We start from the raw sequence: 16,005 nt of genomic DNA on the forward strand, positions 1-16,005 counted from the left end.
ATTTTTAATTTTTTGAGACGGTAGATTGCCGACTCAAAAAATGGTTAAATGTTTTAAAAAATTTAACTCATAATTTTCTCATTGAGGCTCCCAAGTTTCGAACACACACCATTTGGACAATTTGACCCGAGGCCACCGCACTAAATCCACTTCACCACCATACCTCTTTCAGATATTAAACGAGATATATATTATTTATAGTATATACACTCAATATTAATATAAAAGTATATGTATAAATAAATATATTTATTAAATATAATCAAGTAAATATATATATATATATATCTTGGTTATAATTTTTTTTTTTTTTGCTACGGCATCAGTTGCCGACACAAAAAGGTCTAATTTTTTGCGTCGGCACAAATTTGCCGACGCAAAAGGTCTATGCCGACTCAAAAGGTCTATCTTTTGCGTCGGTAAATTCAACCGACTCAAATAATGCTATCAAATATTAATTTTTTGTGTCGGCCAACGGTGCCGACACTTAAAGTTTGGTATTTGAGTCGGTAACTCTGTGCCGTCTCAAAAAGGCTACCTTTTGCGACGGTAAAATTTGCCGACTCAAAAAACCGACTCAAAAGGCCCTTTCTTTAGTAGTGAGTGCAGGACTGATGATGTCTCTGCAGAGGTGGAAGTGACTGTGACTCCTTAATGGAATGATTAGAAGAGCATCTTTAGGCTTAATTTCCCCAAATTTCAACCTTGCCACCCAAAACTTGGCACCAGTTTCTCTAAGAGGCCAATTCTTCAAGCACTAGGGTTATAAATTCCCCCAATCGTTTCTTCAATTATTACTTTGCACCAAAAGCTTTCTCTCCTCTTCTTCGTCATCTTACCCAAAGCTTCCCTTTCTTCATTTTCTTTGCTTCCATGGCTTTCAAAAAAAACTACTACCTCTAAGAAAGAACTGAAATCAATTGGGCCTGAGATTGACGCTCTTATCAAAGTCAAGAAACCCTCAATCTATTCTGAGTATCTGATCGATCTTTCCCATTTTGTTGGCTCATCTCTCAAGCACAAGCTACGACTTAGTCCTGCTTTTGGTGTTGGCTTTCCTACCTGTCGGAATCGGTATTACCCATGCCTTGAGAAGAAACTGCTATTTGAGCACTCTGTTCCTGCCAACTGGAGTCTATAAGTTGTCTTCACCCACCAAAGTTTGACATTCTCCCAAACTTGAGTATGTCGCTTGACTGGATCACATAATTGTTGCTAAAGGTCACGCTTGGAAAAAAAAAGTAGGAATCTATGATGCAATCATGCTGAGTCGATAATATTCGGCTTGACAAAGCCTTGTTCTTCTCTATTTCCCACTTTTGGTCCATCTCTACCAACTCCTTTCATCTAAGGACTGGTATTATGGCCCCTTGCAAGACATTGCCTTTTCAGCCGGTTTTCGCCCCACGGAGATGAAGTAAACACTGTCCTTGTCTGCAAAGAAATTGCTTATGTTTATTTTGACAAGAAACTGCTGACTGACTCCTCATTCTTTCTTGCTGTTCAGAAGACTCCAAACGTTTCTGAGTATGAACACATTTCATTTCTAATTTTTTGGTCGAACAAATGCTTGTTTTGTGTCCCTTCCTAGAAAATTACTAAGGACTTCACAGAATTGGCTAAGGCTCTCTCTCAGGGCAGAAAGCTTGCTCTTGGCCCACTGGTTCTGGCTTACCTTTACAGAGGCATGATGGAGTTAGTCTCTTCACGCTTGATCAACGGTTATGGACCCTTCTAGCTTATGCAACCCTAGCTCTGGGCTTATTTTCCAGAGTTTGCTCCATCCATTCCTGCCATTGTGCCGCAATCTGACTATTTTGGCCTCCGATTCCTAGAGGCCTACCCCAAAGCCCATGTGTTTGATGAATGCTTCACTTTTCTTGCAAAAAGCTGATATCTTGTGATGCCTCTGCTCTCCTACTTTTCACATGTGATTCTGCCCCTTCTTAGCTCAACATTCATCCATCTAAAGCCACTGGTCAGAAGAATGAACAATTTGAAGTCTAGGCTGGCTTCGTGATCTTAAGAGACCTTCCATTTGGCCTTAGCTTTACGCCAAATAACAGTAAATGTAGTGCAAAAATTTATAATGCCACACAATTCGCCCGTCAGTTTGGCATGTCTCAACTAATCCCTATTCCTTCACACTTGTCTCAAAATGACACATTTAAAGGCAGATTTGCCTTGAGACATTAAGGCACTTAACTCTGTTTTTCCTACTTTGAAGCAGAACTTCCATTTCAGGGCCTTTGATGAAGCCCCTGACGCCACCATCGATTTTGATGTTTGGTAGGGAATGTACATCATGAACAAAACTTCTATTGACCTGAAGGCATTTTTGATTCACATCTCTCCAGACCACATTGCAAGGATTGAGGATACCAAGAAGGCAATCACCCCAAGTCCTGCCCATTCTAGAGGACAGAAAAAATGTACTATTTCCTTTCTTGACTGTTTCAATTCAGTCCTTTGCTTTAAGGAATTCTTTAAGTGTAAATGAAACCCTTTGAAATTTGACAAAATGGAAAAACTTGAGGAAAAACTGACTGAAATTTCTAACAAACAAAAAAATAAGGCAAAACTCATGCCTTACAAACTTTCCTGAAACCTTACCGTAGAAACATTCCTCCTTTCCCTGATATATCCTCTGTCTTTGCTAACACTCTTCGTGAGGAAGGAATGGATGTTTTCCTTCTTGAGAATGAGAAAGTAACTGTTGCAAAGACCAACGTTCATATACCCAATGCTGGTTAGTTCCTTTTCTTTCTGACAACTTATCCATCATTTGACTTGATTCTGACAATTTCTATACTCTGGCCTTGTAGTTGTTATACTTACTTCCTCTAACATGTCGGTAGAAATTGGCAAACAAAGCTCACTAGCAACAACAACAACAAAAAAATAAATTAAAAAAAAAAAAAAAAAAAGAGTAGCCTACCCAGTACGTCCAGAATTTACCATCCATTTCTAGCAACTGAAGATCTCAATTTTTACTAACAAGTTGAAATTCTGTCTCCAAACAGGTGCTACTCCACCAGCCAAAAAAACCAGATCGAATTACAAGGCAAAAATTGTTGCCAATCCTTCCAGTTCTTTCTTCTCTCAGGTAAGAATTTTCTATCATTTCTGACTTTTTCCTTTGGTCTTCTACAGAGCCCTTTTTCTTTATTCCAGAAATCTCTTGGAATTATGGTGATGAAAACAACCAAGGCTCCAGCTAAAGAAACACTAACTCCAACCAAATCGAAGAGGTTCAAAATGGTACCACGCAAAAACCACACCCTTCTAGTGGATTCTTCTAGCTATACCACAGCTCCTCAGGCAGAAGATAATCCTCATGAGATAATCTTTCCACCTTCTGTAAATAAGGTAAAACTTCTCATTCCACAACCGACTTCCTTCTTTGGTTTCTTTTTGGCATCTTGCTTATTTCTGATCTTTCTACGTAAAAAAAGGCCCAAGAAATTGTAGCCACTCAAGGCGAAATTACTCAAGCCTTCAAAGCACCAGAACCTGCTCCAACCATCCCAAAGCCAGCTGTGGACTTGGATGCTTATTTTGAGGTTCTGTCTCAAAAAACTATTCCAATTGCTTCTGGAGCCTCCGGCAGTGGAACTACTTCCTCAAGCCGAGTCATGCCTTCATCAAATGAAGTTGAGAAGGCCAAGATGATCTGAAGTCTCTGCTAGCCTTGTCTTTCCCAGACGTTCTGGATCTAGGATGACTCCTAATTCTAACTTCTGCCCTGAAGGTTCTAGCCACCTCCGCACCCTTTGACTCCATCATTCAACCAGCTCTCTAAGAATTTTAGTTGCGAATTCTTGAACAAAGCCAGACTCGCCATTCCTTTATTTTCAAACAAGGAGAAATTGATAAGAAATTTCAACGGGTAGCCTATTTGAAAACGTCATAAAAGATTATGTGGAATCTTACAAGAAACTGAAGGAAGTTGCTGACGCTAAAGCCAATCAAATTGTCCATCTGAAGGACCAGATTGCCATTCTTCAAGTTCAGCTAGAAGACGCGGAGAAAGACGAAGGAATCCTGGCTACCTAGATGCAGGAACTATACACAGTTTCTTCACCAGTGAACACTAAATTCTTAGAACTAAATGCCCAACTTCCTGAACTTGCATAAACTCATGTCGCCACCCTGATTGAACTACAAGTTGTGGATGCTCCTTGGAACATTCCCAAGACTAAACTGACCAGTCTCTTGTAATTCCTTTTTATTGCACCCTGAAACTTTTACTTAGCTTAGGAATTTATAGCACTTTTTGTTTTGTTTGGTCTGTGAAGGCCATTTTTGCTTAGTCGGCCTGGTTCTAGACCAGGCCGTTTTGAACATTTCTGTACATGCTTAACTTTGTTCAGTTTGTTCAGGCTATTTTTTATCTGATGAATGCACAGAACTTTGCGTTGTTAACTCCATCATTTCCCACATTGTTGGGTAAAATTTCTTCAAGTACTTGCCATTTATTGAATGTTGTGTAATTCCCTGTCTAAGTCTTGAAACTGGTATGAACCTCCCTTGCAAAATCTGAAAACTTAGAATGGGCTCTCCCAGCTTGGAGACCATTTCCCAAACTCAGGATATTTCGCACCAAATGGCAGAACTGCCTTCCAGACTAAGTCATTTTCTGCAAAAACTCTTCTTTCTAACTCTTTGATTATAAGCTCTGGCTACTCTCTGTTTTTGCACTAAAATTTGATCTAGAACTGCTAATCTTACTTCATCAAGATCTTTAAGCTCCATGAACATAGGCTGATTGCACTCTATAGGAGTTAAACCATTCTGAAATGCAACTCTCAAGGATTTCACAGTAACCTCCATAGGTAGGACTGCATCATGCCCATAAGTAAGCATGAATGGTGTAATTCCTGTTGTTGTTCTCTTTGAAGTTCTGTAGGACCACAAGGCTTTTGACAGGACTTCATGCCAAATCCTGGGTTCGTCCTCAATCATTCTTTTAATGATGCCTTTCAAAACTTTGTTTGTTAATTCTACCTGGCCATTGCCTTGAACATAACATGGAGTAGAATGAGAGAGTTCTATACCATATTCTTTAGCAAAAGCCTGGACTTCTTCACCAAAGAAAATAGTTTCCCTATCGGCCACAATATGTTGAGGTAGGCTGAATCTGTGGATAATGTTTTCTTTGATGATTTTGATGATGTCACTTTGATTCACGGATTTCATAAGAATGGATTTAGCCCACTTTGTAAAGTAATCCGTAGCCACAACTATAAAGGAATGACCCTTAGAAGAAGGAGGAAAGATCTTGCTAATCATGTCAAAAGACTAACCTCTAAATGACCATGGTTTAACTATAGACTTCATAGAAGTTGCTAAAGCATGTTGAATAGGACCATGGGCTTGACAAGGTAAATATCCTTGGGCAAAGCTAATATAATATGAAAGAATAGTAGGCCAATAGTATCCATACATTCTTATTAGCTATCTCATCTTCCTTCATGCCTGGTGAGCCCCACAAATTCCTTCACGTGCCTCAGCCATTACTTTGATTACCTCCTCTTTAGAAAGGCACTACAGGAGAAGGTCATCTTCAGGACTCTTCTTGTAAAGTTCTCATTCAATCCAGACATAATGTGTTGCTCTCCTTCTAGTCTTTCTATCTGCAGGACGTTGTGGATGTTTCAGGAATTCGGATATGGGAAAGCGCCAATCTTCCTCAGAAATCTTTGTCATGTTTACGTCCAGGATAGGTTGCTCTCTTGATTGAAGGCAACAATCTTCTCTAGATGGTGATAGGTCTTTGATAGAAACCTTGATGAATCTTCACTTTCGTTGCAACTTGAGCCATTTCATTGGCTTCATAGTTAAATCTTCTAGGAATGTGTTTAAGTGAAGCATCATCAAAATCCTCAAGGCATTGTTTAGCTTCCATAAAGTAAGGAGCCAAATCTTCACTATGGAATTTGTAAATAACCCCTAAGTGATTAATGACAAGTTGTGAATCCCCAATTACTTCTACTGTTGAAACTCTCATTTCTCTCAATATTTCTAGGCCAATTACCATAACTTCGTATTTGGCCTGATTATTTAAGCATTCAAAGTCAAACTGAAAAGAGAATTGTATCTTCAAGCCTTTAGGAGAAATGATTATGATCTCACATCCAAAAACTAAATCAGTTTTAAAACTATCAAACAGCAAAGTCCAAGGTGTGAAATGAGAAAAATAGGAAACCAGGCCGAAACCAAATTCGTTGCAGATTTCTAAACAAGGATGGTTGGTGAGAAAATTTGCTAAGGCCTGACCATTTACAGTCTTTTGAGGAATGTACTAAAATGAAAATTCCATTAGGGCTAAGGCCCATTTACCAATTCAACCTCTCATTATGGGCCGAGAAAGTAAATACTTAATTAAATCAGTTTTGCACACTACGTAAACCAAAATAGGAAGCATGTAAGTGAAAGACATAATTTTTCCATAGGACTGTATTTACATTCAACCGGAGTCAGAAGCATGTTGAGATAATAAACTGCTTGTTCCTTTCCACTCTCACTATCCTGTGCTAACAAACTCCCAATGGACTTCTTTGAAGCAGAAATGTACAGCTTCATAACCTTATTCTTGACTGGAGGAGTTAGGAGAGGAGGTTGTGCTAAGTACCTTTTGATGACTTCAAAAGCATGCTGGTGATAAGGCTCCCATCTAAATTGTTCTTCATCTTTCAACTTTAGCAACTGAGAACACACATGAACCTTTCCTGCCAGATTGAAGATAAAACATCTAAGAAAATTGAGTTGTCCCAGAAGTTTTTGCAATTCCTAGTTGCAAGTAGGAGGCTTGGCTTCTTAGATCGTCCTTGTCTTGTTCTTGTCAACTTCAATCTGTCTCTGATGAACCAGAAATCCCTAGAAATTGCCTGTTGTTACACCAAAGGCGCACTTCAAAGGATTCATTTTCAGGTCGCATTCCTTCATTCTCTCAAAAGATTTCTTCAAATCAGCCAAGTGTTCTTTGTAGGAGTTAGACTTCACTACCACGTCATCAATGTATATTTCCATAAATCGGCCTATCATGTCATGAAATAAGGAATTCATGACACGCTGGTAAGTAGTCCCAACATTTTTAAGGCCAAAAGGCATTACAACCCATTCATATGTTCCCAATGCAGGAAGACAACGAAAAGCTGTTTTGAATGTGACCTCTTCTGCTATGAAAATCAGATTATATCTTGAGTGGCCATTCATAATAGACAAAACCTTGTGCTTAACAACACCATCAACTAATAAATCTGCTACAGGCATAGGGTACTTATCCTTAGGGGTGGCCAAGTTCAAGTTTCTAAAGTCTATGCCAAGGTTTTAAAAAGCGGCCGCAACCGTTACGTAACGCCGTTACGTAACGGTTGTGGTGGTTTCCGCCACCCGTTACGGCCGCTTTTGCAGTGTGATTGAGAATCACAGGTGTGTCGGCCGTAGCGTCCGTTATAGCGGTCGTAACGGTGCCGTAACGGCTGTAACGGCCTGTTACGCACCGTTACGTAACGGTTTCGAATTGCTTCTTTTGAAAAAACATGCAAAAAAAAAAATGAAAATGAGGGAAGAGAGATAGAGAGAGAAGAGGGAAGATAGAAGAGCAAGAGATAAAGAGAGAAGATGAACATGTTATTGATTTGTTGAAGCTATAAGACCTATGCTATTGTATTCAACTGCTATCACTCAACCATTTTGTTTGTGTGTGTCTATCTATATATTGTTTGAAAATAATAATAATAAGTGTGGTCATTATCTATTTGGCTTGATTAAAATATATATATATATATATATATATTTAAGCTTTTATTTATTCTCTTACTTTTGTCATTGTTTATCTTATATATAATAGTTAGTGATTGATTTTTTTGTATAATATAAAGTTATTAATTATTAAAATAAAATGTAAAAAACTTAGTTTATAGTGATTTAAAAATACGAAATATATTGGATCAAACTTAAAAATTTATAAAAATTGATCAATATTTATTTTAAAACCCAATAAATATGATCATGGAAAAAAAATGTGCGTATCGATAAGTTTTTTTCAAATTGTGCGAAAAATAAAAAAATTCACGGTTCCGGTTACCGCAGCCGTTACGCTACGGCCTTTACACCCCGCGACCGCGCCACCGCCACCGTTACGGCGACCGCAACCGCTTTTCAGAACCTTGGTCTATGCAAACTCTAATCTTTCCATTCTTTTTTACTATAGACACTATGTTTGACAACCATTCTGCATATCTAGTAGTTATGATAAACCCAACTTTAAGTAAAAGCTCCAACTCATCTTTAACTAGTAAAGTTACCTTATTAGACACCCTCCTGGTTCGTTGTTTGTATGGCAAGAATCTTTCCTTGATTGGCAGATGGCGCTCCACTAGTTCTCTAGACAATCCAGGCATCTTTGTATAATCCTGAGCAAAGCACTCCTTGAACTCACACAAAAAGTTGAATAAGTCTGGTCCTGTATGGTTTAGGAAACAATTGGCTAACATAGACTGGTCTAAACATTTTTGCCATACCCAAATTAATTTCTTCTAGAGGATTCTGGACTTCTGCCTCGAGGTCATCTAATTTGGCAGGAGCTGCTTCTAATTCCTCAAATTGAATAAAGTGTTTGTTAGGAATGTCTTTTTCAAAAAAGACTTCGCCTGGATTTGCCGAAGCTTCTTCTTCATCTAGACCCACTAACTTCTTTTCTGTCAGGTAAGCTGTCAACCTGGCCATCATGGCTTTAAGGGCCATGGCCTTTTCAACATCCAAGGGCCTTGGGTCCATTCTTAAATCTTTTTGCGAATCCCGCCATTGGCTCGTTGATTTTTGAAACTAAGGGGCCAACTATCTCTTTGTAGACACTTTTCAACTCTTCTGCTAAGGAATGGTCGGGTGAGTTCATGGTCTTTGGACGACCATATTTTTCATTTCCTAAAAACTTCATAGGGGTTCAATTTCTTCATTATAGAGCATTGCCTCTGTATGATTTGTAGAAGTTACAAACGATTTTTTGTCTACCCAAACTACTTCCACATCTTTATCATTCCAAAATATAAGGAACTGATGAAGAGAGGAAGGAACAACCATGCAAGCATGTATCCAATATTTACCCAATAGAACATTATAGGTTGCTTTAAAGTTAATGATAAAGAGAGGAGTAGTTAGGATTTTACCTGCCACAGCTAAATTCATGATCAAAATACCTTGAGAAATTATTGACCCTCTTGCAAAATCTATAATGTTGGCGTTGGAATATAGCAAATCATTCTCTATTTTGCCTAGTTTCTACATCATGGCTTTCGACATGAGATTGGCTGTGGAGCCATTGCCAAGAGCCTATTGACTGGAACACCATCTAGAAATCCTATGATGTACAAAGGACGAAGGTGATTGCTAGTTTTTGGACATGACTTCTCAAAAATGACACTTGCTGAGGCTGATACATTTCTATCTTCAGATTCATCCTTCAACGCAATGATGAAAGGACTAATTTTTGCAGGCTGGAAAGACTTATGTTGATAGGAATCCTATAGAATTTTTGCTATCTCTCCATGCTCTTCAACATCTCCATAATGTAAGATGGATGTCCTTCCTGAGCCGTAAAAGACTGAGGCAGGACAAACACCATATTGCACGAAAATTTCTGAGTCGAAGTACCTGGTTTGCTTCCAAGAATGACCATCTTCTGCTGTGCCTTGTCTCCATTACCTTTCTGGCTGGCTAGGATTTCCAACGCAGGAGGCGGCTTGAGAAAGACTGAGGCATATGTTGCTGATTACTTCTGAACAGGAATGGGATCATCCTAAATAGGACTGGGATCAACAACTCTTTCCCTAGGACGACACTTCTTCCTAACTTTCTTCCTTTCTGGAGACTGAGTCCTGAATTTTTGGTCAGGATAATCTTCTAAAACTTCATGTTGAACTTCTAAATCCTCCTGCTCTACCACACCTTTTCCCTTGGCCAATCTTGCAGCTTGTCTCTTCCGTTGTAAGCGACACTTTTGGGATCTCAACAAAGCTAATTGAGGATTAAGGAACTTGGGATGTCTAACCTTTGTCCATCTTCCTAGAGGAATGACAGGAGGTTTGACAATTCTAGCTTGGCCTTGGGCAGGGACTGCGATTTTCAAGTTCTGCATTCCCTTGTGCAAATCGCCCTTGGTAGGCCGAAGTTGTTGGAAATTAGAAACTCTCTACTTGGGTTCTTCTATCTTCCTAGCAGGCTAATGAGACTCTACCGCATACTTAATGACTACACTTGATAGTCGGCTCCTTTCTCTGAGGAACATGGCCACACTGAGTACATGTTGGGTTTGGGACTGGGAGGTGTTCTTGCTGTTCATTCTTGAGATTCTAAGACCAGGAAGCTCTTCTGAACACTCTCTTCCCTCATGGATAGGAATCATCATAGAAGTTTTTGTCAGACTCCCTTCTATTGTAAGAATGAGTTGGAAAGCTGTTGGAACGAGAAAAAGCTTCTAAGATAATCTTTAGCTTAAGAGTGGTTCGTGGCATTCCTGCCATGTTGACGGATACCATGTTTGTGCCAAACTCCATTGGAAAAGGATCACCATCTACTCCCATTGTAGGCTTTCCTCATCTTAAATTTTTTTTAATACAATGGCAGGAAATATTTATTTACTAAAATTTAGTAGATGATGGGATCCATATGCAAAATTGACAAAAGCTTGAGTAGAAAAGCAAGCAAAAGCACAAGCATGAGAAATATACATGTTTAACTGGGTTTCTCCCTAAGAATGTTTCTCCCCTTTACTTGGCTCCTACAAGTTTTAATTAAATTTTTTTAAAAACTTTGTGAAATATTATTCTATCTAAAAGCTAACTATATATCAACACAAAACAACATATTACAAAAGCTTGAAAGAAGCATAAAAGCATTACATGTATGTATGAATAATGTAGGTGTTATGATCACTATAAAAAATAAAAAAGCGACAAATATTTAACTGTTAGTCTAGGAACAATCCCATGCAAGTTTGAAAGTTGCAGAGAGCATAATAGGAAGGGGAAGAAGATGTTAGATCAAGAGTTTCATTATGATGTTATGATCTTCTCTCCTTTATGTTAAGAGGTGCATAACATGTGGTTATAAGATTCAAACCATCTGTTGAAAGTCCCTGACCAAGGGCACAAAGTTCAAGTCACTACCTCTCTCAAGCCCTATTAAGAATTAGATTAAAGCTGTAAAAAGAGCACCACCCATACACAAAAGCAAGACAAAAGAACAACTCAAGCCCTCCAAGAAGGCCAAAGGAAGCCTCAACAAGAACTCAACCCTTCAAAGAGGCCAAAAAGGACAATAAGTAAACAAAAACATTGATGAACTAATCCAGGACACTAACAAGAATTCATTGACAACCATCAACAAACCCCTCAAGTTAGTGAGAAACCAACAAAACAAAAACAGAATTAAAAGCAAACAACTACAACAGACCAAGGGGTAGAACACCTGACCAGCCACTATCAAGTTCAGTATCAAGTCCTTAATGTGTAGTATGCCTAATCTGTTGCATATTTGAGATTACCTCTTGCACTGAATACATGATGTAGAACTTCGTACTTCTTGATATAATAAAAATATATTTGACTCCTTAATTATCATAATTACCGAGCAAAAACAATAGACATTCCTATATCAAACACTCTTCATAGCTCACAATCATCATAGTTTCATACAATTTCATTTGATTATCGAACAATGTTCATAATACTTCAACTTTCTCCAATGATTTCCCTCAAATTGTTTACTTATAACCAACAATATTTTAATCAAAGCTTCTCATTTCTTGCAATATCAAAATTTCACAATTCTTCTTAACTCTACCTTTCAAATTCCTATACCAAACTCTTATTAAACCCTTACATTACATAGATATAATACAAATATATGCAAAATATGAATGCGTTCCTAAGGTTTTATTCTAAGAAATCCTAATGCTCAAATGGATGAGTGTGTGGGTAAAGTAACTCATGTTCTAACACCACTATGTCACGTCCTCAACCCGCCCCTAAAGGTTAGAGAGGTATCCAACCAATAATCTTGGATTACCGAAGGCCTATCTTGACAAAATACAAAACATTTAATAGAATAATGGGGCTACAAATGGATGGTTTTTTTTTTTCATTTTCACAACAACTAATCAGAAAAATAAACTTGTCCATTGAGCAGTGCGTAACTAACATGAAAGTATTACATATATTACTATTACATTACCCGCACAATTAAATAAAATACAACCATTCACAAGACACAATTGCATAGTGTAGACTTTTCAAAATTTGTCCCAAAAGAAAGTAAACAATAGACTCAACTCAAGCGACAATTCCCAATAGGCTTTTTCAGGGGTCTTCAAATGCAAACTCTAAGGTTGCTCTTCGTGTTGCTCACCTACACACACACACATATATATATATATGGGAAAGGAGTGAGCTAAAGCTCAATGAATAGTAATAAACTAAGGCGGTAAATGAATGAACATTGAAAACTTTAAAAACATTCTTTCAAAATAACATAATTTCTTGTACAAGACAAAGCATAACTTGACTTGCAAACAAAATACATAGTGATGAGCATTCAAGGAAAACAAGGTGCTTAACCAACCGGGTACCAGCTAAACGTAACAAGATGAGCTCAGCCATATCAAGGTGATTGGATATTCCCCCAATCGTGGGACAAGGTCCAAGGTGATTGGATATTTCCCCAATCATGGGACAAGGTACAAGAATGCCATCTAGGTACATAATACAAAAAGTATAGAATGTTCATTCATAATAAAACATAATAAACTTGTAAACATAACTAAGTTTGGTATTGAAAACATAATTTGTCAAATATAGCATTACTAAATTACTACTCACAGTGGGCTTGGTCCCGATAATGCTATGGTCTGACCTACATGATGCATATACACATAAACATCGGTAACAAATTACAATTAATTGAAACTACTTTTCGTTTCTAATTAATTTAATTAAATTCTTCCTTTGGTTTTCTAATCAAGTAATTTATGTTAATTCCTAACTTACTTAACTCTTAATTAGATTTAATTCATGCCTAAAGATACTTGGAAACAAATGAGAAAGAAAATATTATCAAAGTTAGTTTTCAAAACTTGGCTGATATAGGGTGTCCGCTCGAGCGGTCCTTTCACTGCTCGAGCTTTGAACTTGGTTCCTCAGAATTTCAGGCAGCCTGTAAAACAAAAATACTGGATTCCAATCATCTTCACTCGAGTGGTTTGCAACTTTCTCGTTTTGAAAATTATGAAAATTCAACTTCCAAAACTCAATTCCATGGCCAGGGTTCATGCAAAATTTCATCCAAAACTTGTAATTCCATTAATAAACATAAGAACATGACATATTCCCAATTCTTTTGCATCAAAATCTTATTAATTCCAAAATTAAACTTAAAATTTCATGAACTTGATATTTACCAAACCCTTCTTTCTTTTTCTTTTGATCATGAAATTAAAGTCTCAAAACTTGTAAAAATCACGAGGTATGCAAAGATTGAGTTCAAATTCATGAAGGATTAATTAAATAATAGAAATCAAACTCATATAATTAATTTCTAGGCCAATTTCTCTGTACCTAAATTAATTGAAGTTTCCTTATTCGTTTCCTAATTTCTTTATATTTTCATGGAATTGAACCCTATTACTTCTTAAATTCAGCTATTTCATAAATTTCTTGCAAGAATTGGGCTTAGATTTCTTACCTAGAACTTTATTGAGTTTCTTGAGTTCATCCTTAAATTTTCCAGCACAAAACTTGAATTCTTTTTCTCTCTTCTTTGTTCTTCTTCAGCACAATAAGCTCTCTCTCTCTCTACAAAATGTTTTGAGCCAAATGGATATTCATGAGCTCACCAGCACACATATACACAAACACACCCTCTCAAACTCTCCAGAACACATCCAACCCTTTGCATTTCTTATATTTAATTATTTAGGATTCGTTTATTCACTAATTATGTATTAGGTTAGTTAATCACAACTTAATCCTAATAATTACTACTTAACTTAATTCTTCCAATTAATCTCAAATTAAATCTTTAATTTAATTATTCCTAATTTTATTAATCTGAATCAAATTTTTAATTAAACTCCCATAAAATTTTACACATTAAACTGATTCAATTAAACTCGTCACTTATGGTTTGAATTTCTGATTCTAAATAAAAGCTTTACTTTTAAAGTTGAATTTATTAAGTTTCTCCATCTTTCATTTGGTTGACTCAAGCTAGATGAATGAACATACTAATTATCTTTTAGCTTAATTAATCACTTTTTAATCTTAATTAATTAATTATATACAATTCTCATGTTAATTAATCTAATGAATCTTATTGAGTCTTAATTTATTTTTATTTTAATTAAGTTCCCACAAGCTTTACACATTAGACCAAACTTATTAAACTCCTCATTGTGGTTTCTGAATCAGCTAATCATTCAATTCTTGATTCAAAACAAATCTCTTTTAATTTAATTCCTTTCATTAACTCATTAGCCTTGATTCAGTTTAATTAATTAAGTTTCATATTTAATTCTACATTACCTAATTAATCTCAATTAAATTAAATTAATCTCGTCTAATTTTCGTTAACCTGTTGATCTGATTGATTTTTCAATGAAATCTCTAAAATATTCTAAACATTAAATTAAGGTATTAAGCTCTTCAATTAAAGTTTCTAAGATGCCCAATTATTTCAATTTCAAGTTTGAAGTTGTCCTTTAGCTCAATTTTATTTGTTAAAATTTAATACGATTGCTTCCCTTAAAATTGATTCAATTGTTTAAGTCTCATAATTTTAATCACATATACCTTTCTTAAATTCTTTGCCATAATATTTATATTCGAACATTCCATCTTAATAGTTCATCTTTTCATTTCTAGAATATTATATAATTATTAAATTATAGTACATATATATTTATTTATGTCATGTAATACTGTATTTGGTGTGGTATATATTTATTTGACAACTTAGGAGGTGATTACTTTTTAACTTTTACTAATTGACAAGGGAGCTCATATAGTCAAAACTTATTATCTATATTCTTTTTAACCATTTAGTTAACTATTTTATATTATAACATAACTAATTTGGTTTAAAGCGTTTAAATTGGATTATAGTATGTTTTCCGTAAATGGTATTATTCGAGTTGTTATACAAATGGCTCGCGAACAATGAGGTTTTCCCCTTCTCCAAAGCTTAACCTACACAAAGTATAAACAAGACATTGGAAATATCTTAACCTACAAATTCTTAAATCAATTCAAGCGTTTTAGTTTAATTTAGCATTTTCTAAAGGATCTCTAATCCCAACTCAAGTCTTTTCTAAATGTTAATCAAGTGCAAAGCATGTACCAAGGACGTACTTTGAAAGGCCTTAAATATTCATGACTTACTGTTTCTTAATCTTTCTAGGCTCAAATTCAAGTGTTAATCATGTACTAAATGTGCATATTGAAAAGCCCTAGGTATCCTACAACAATTTCATATGTTTTGTATTGAAAATATCATGTTTAGACGTTGAAAGTTTTAAGGGAATAGAAAGGAATGAAAGAAAGCCAAGCTAGGAGAGCAATTAGCATGACATGGTTAGGAAGAAAATGAGCAACCTTCACTAATTTAAACATATCTTTTTGTATACTTAGATTTTGGGTGTGGTACCATCACCACTGGAAACTAAACTTTCAGAGCTTGAATTTAGACACAGGAATTGCTTAAAACCGAGTCCGGATGGAGAGATATGCTCATTTGAAATTGCAAGATAAAAGAAAGTGGGCTGAAATAGGGGTTGTCCTCACATGCGCTCACCTTGGTTGCACGTGCAGTGGTTTGGCCACTCGTGTGGTGGCCTAGGTCACACGAGTCGTGGCTCAAGTCAGGGAAGATTATGTTTTGTGCGCTCGTGCGGTCTGCGTGTAGATATCCCATTTTTTACCACTCTTAAGACTTGGGCACCTCAGGTTG

The 16,005-nt window shown here is 36.4% G+C and overlaps 1 protein-coding gene and 1 long non-coding RNA gene across 2 annotated transcripts; one reads left to right on the forward strand and one right to left on the reverse strand.

The window, feature by feature from the left end:
• Positions 1-625: 625 nt before the first annotated feature.
• On the forward strand, positions 626-4,425 carry LOC145801994 (uncharacterized). Its single transcript, XM_082894049.1, has 4 exons — positions 626-2,432; positions 3,024-3,106; positions 3,175-3,369; positions 3,456-4,425. Exons 1-4 carry the CDS (start codon positions 2,297-2,299, stop codon positions 3,675-3,677), a joined length of 636 nt encoding a protein of 211 aa, XP_082750175.1. The 5' UTR covers positions 626-2,296; the 3' UTR covers positions 3,678-4,425.
• Positions 4,426-12,117: 7,692 nt separating this feature from the next.
• On the reverse strand, positions 12,118-13,922 carry LOC114299589 (uncharacterized). The gene is made up of 2 exons (XR_003642374.2): positions 13,744-13,922; positions 12,118-13,215 (listed from the first exon to the last, which is right to left on the reverse strand). It is a non-coding gene; the product is annotated as an uncharacterized LOC114299589 (long non-coding RNA).
• Between the last annotated feature and the right edge of the window lie 2,083 nt (positions 13,923-16,005).

Source organism: Camellia sinensis, chromosome 11 (assembly GCF_055761805.1).
Source record: "Camellia sinensis isolate YWXY chromosome 11, ASM5576180v1, whole genome shotgun sequence".
NCBI classification, from domain to species: Eukaryota; Viridiplantae; Streptophyta; class Magnoliopsida; order Ericales; family Theaceae; genus Camellia; species Camellia sinensis.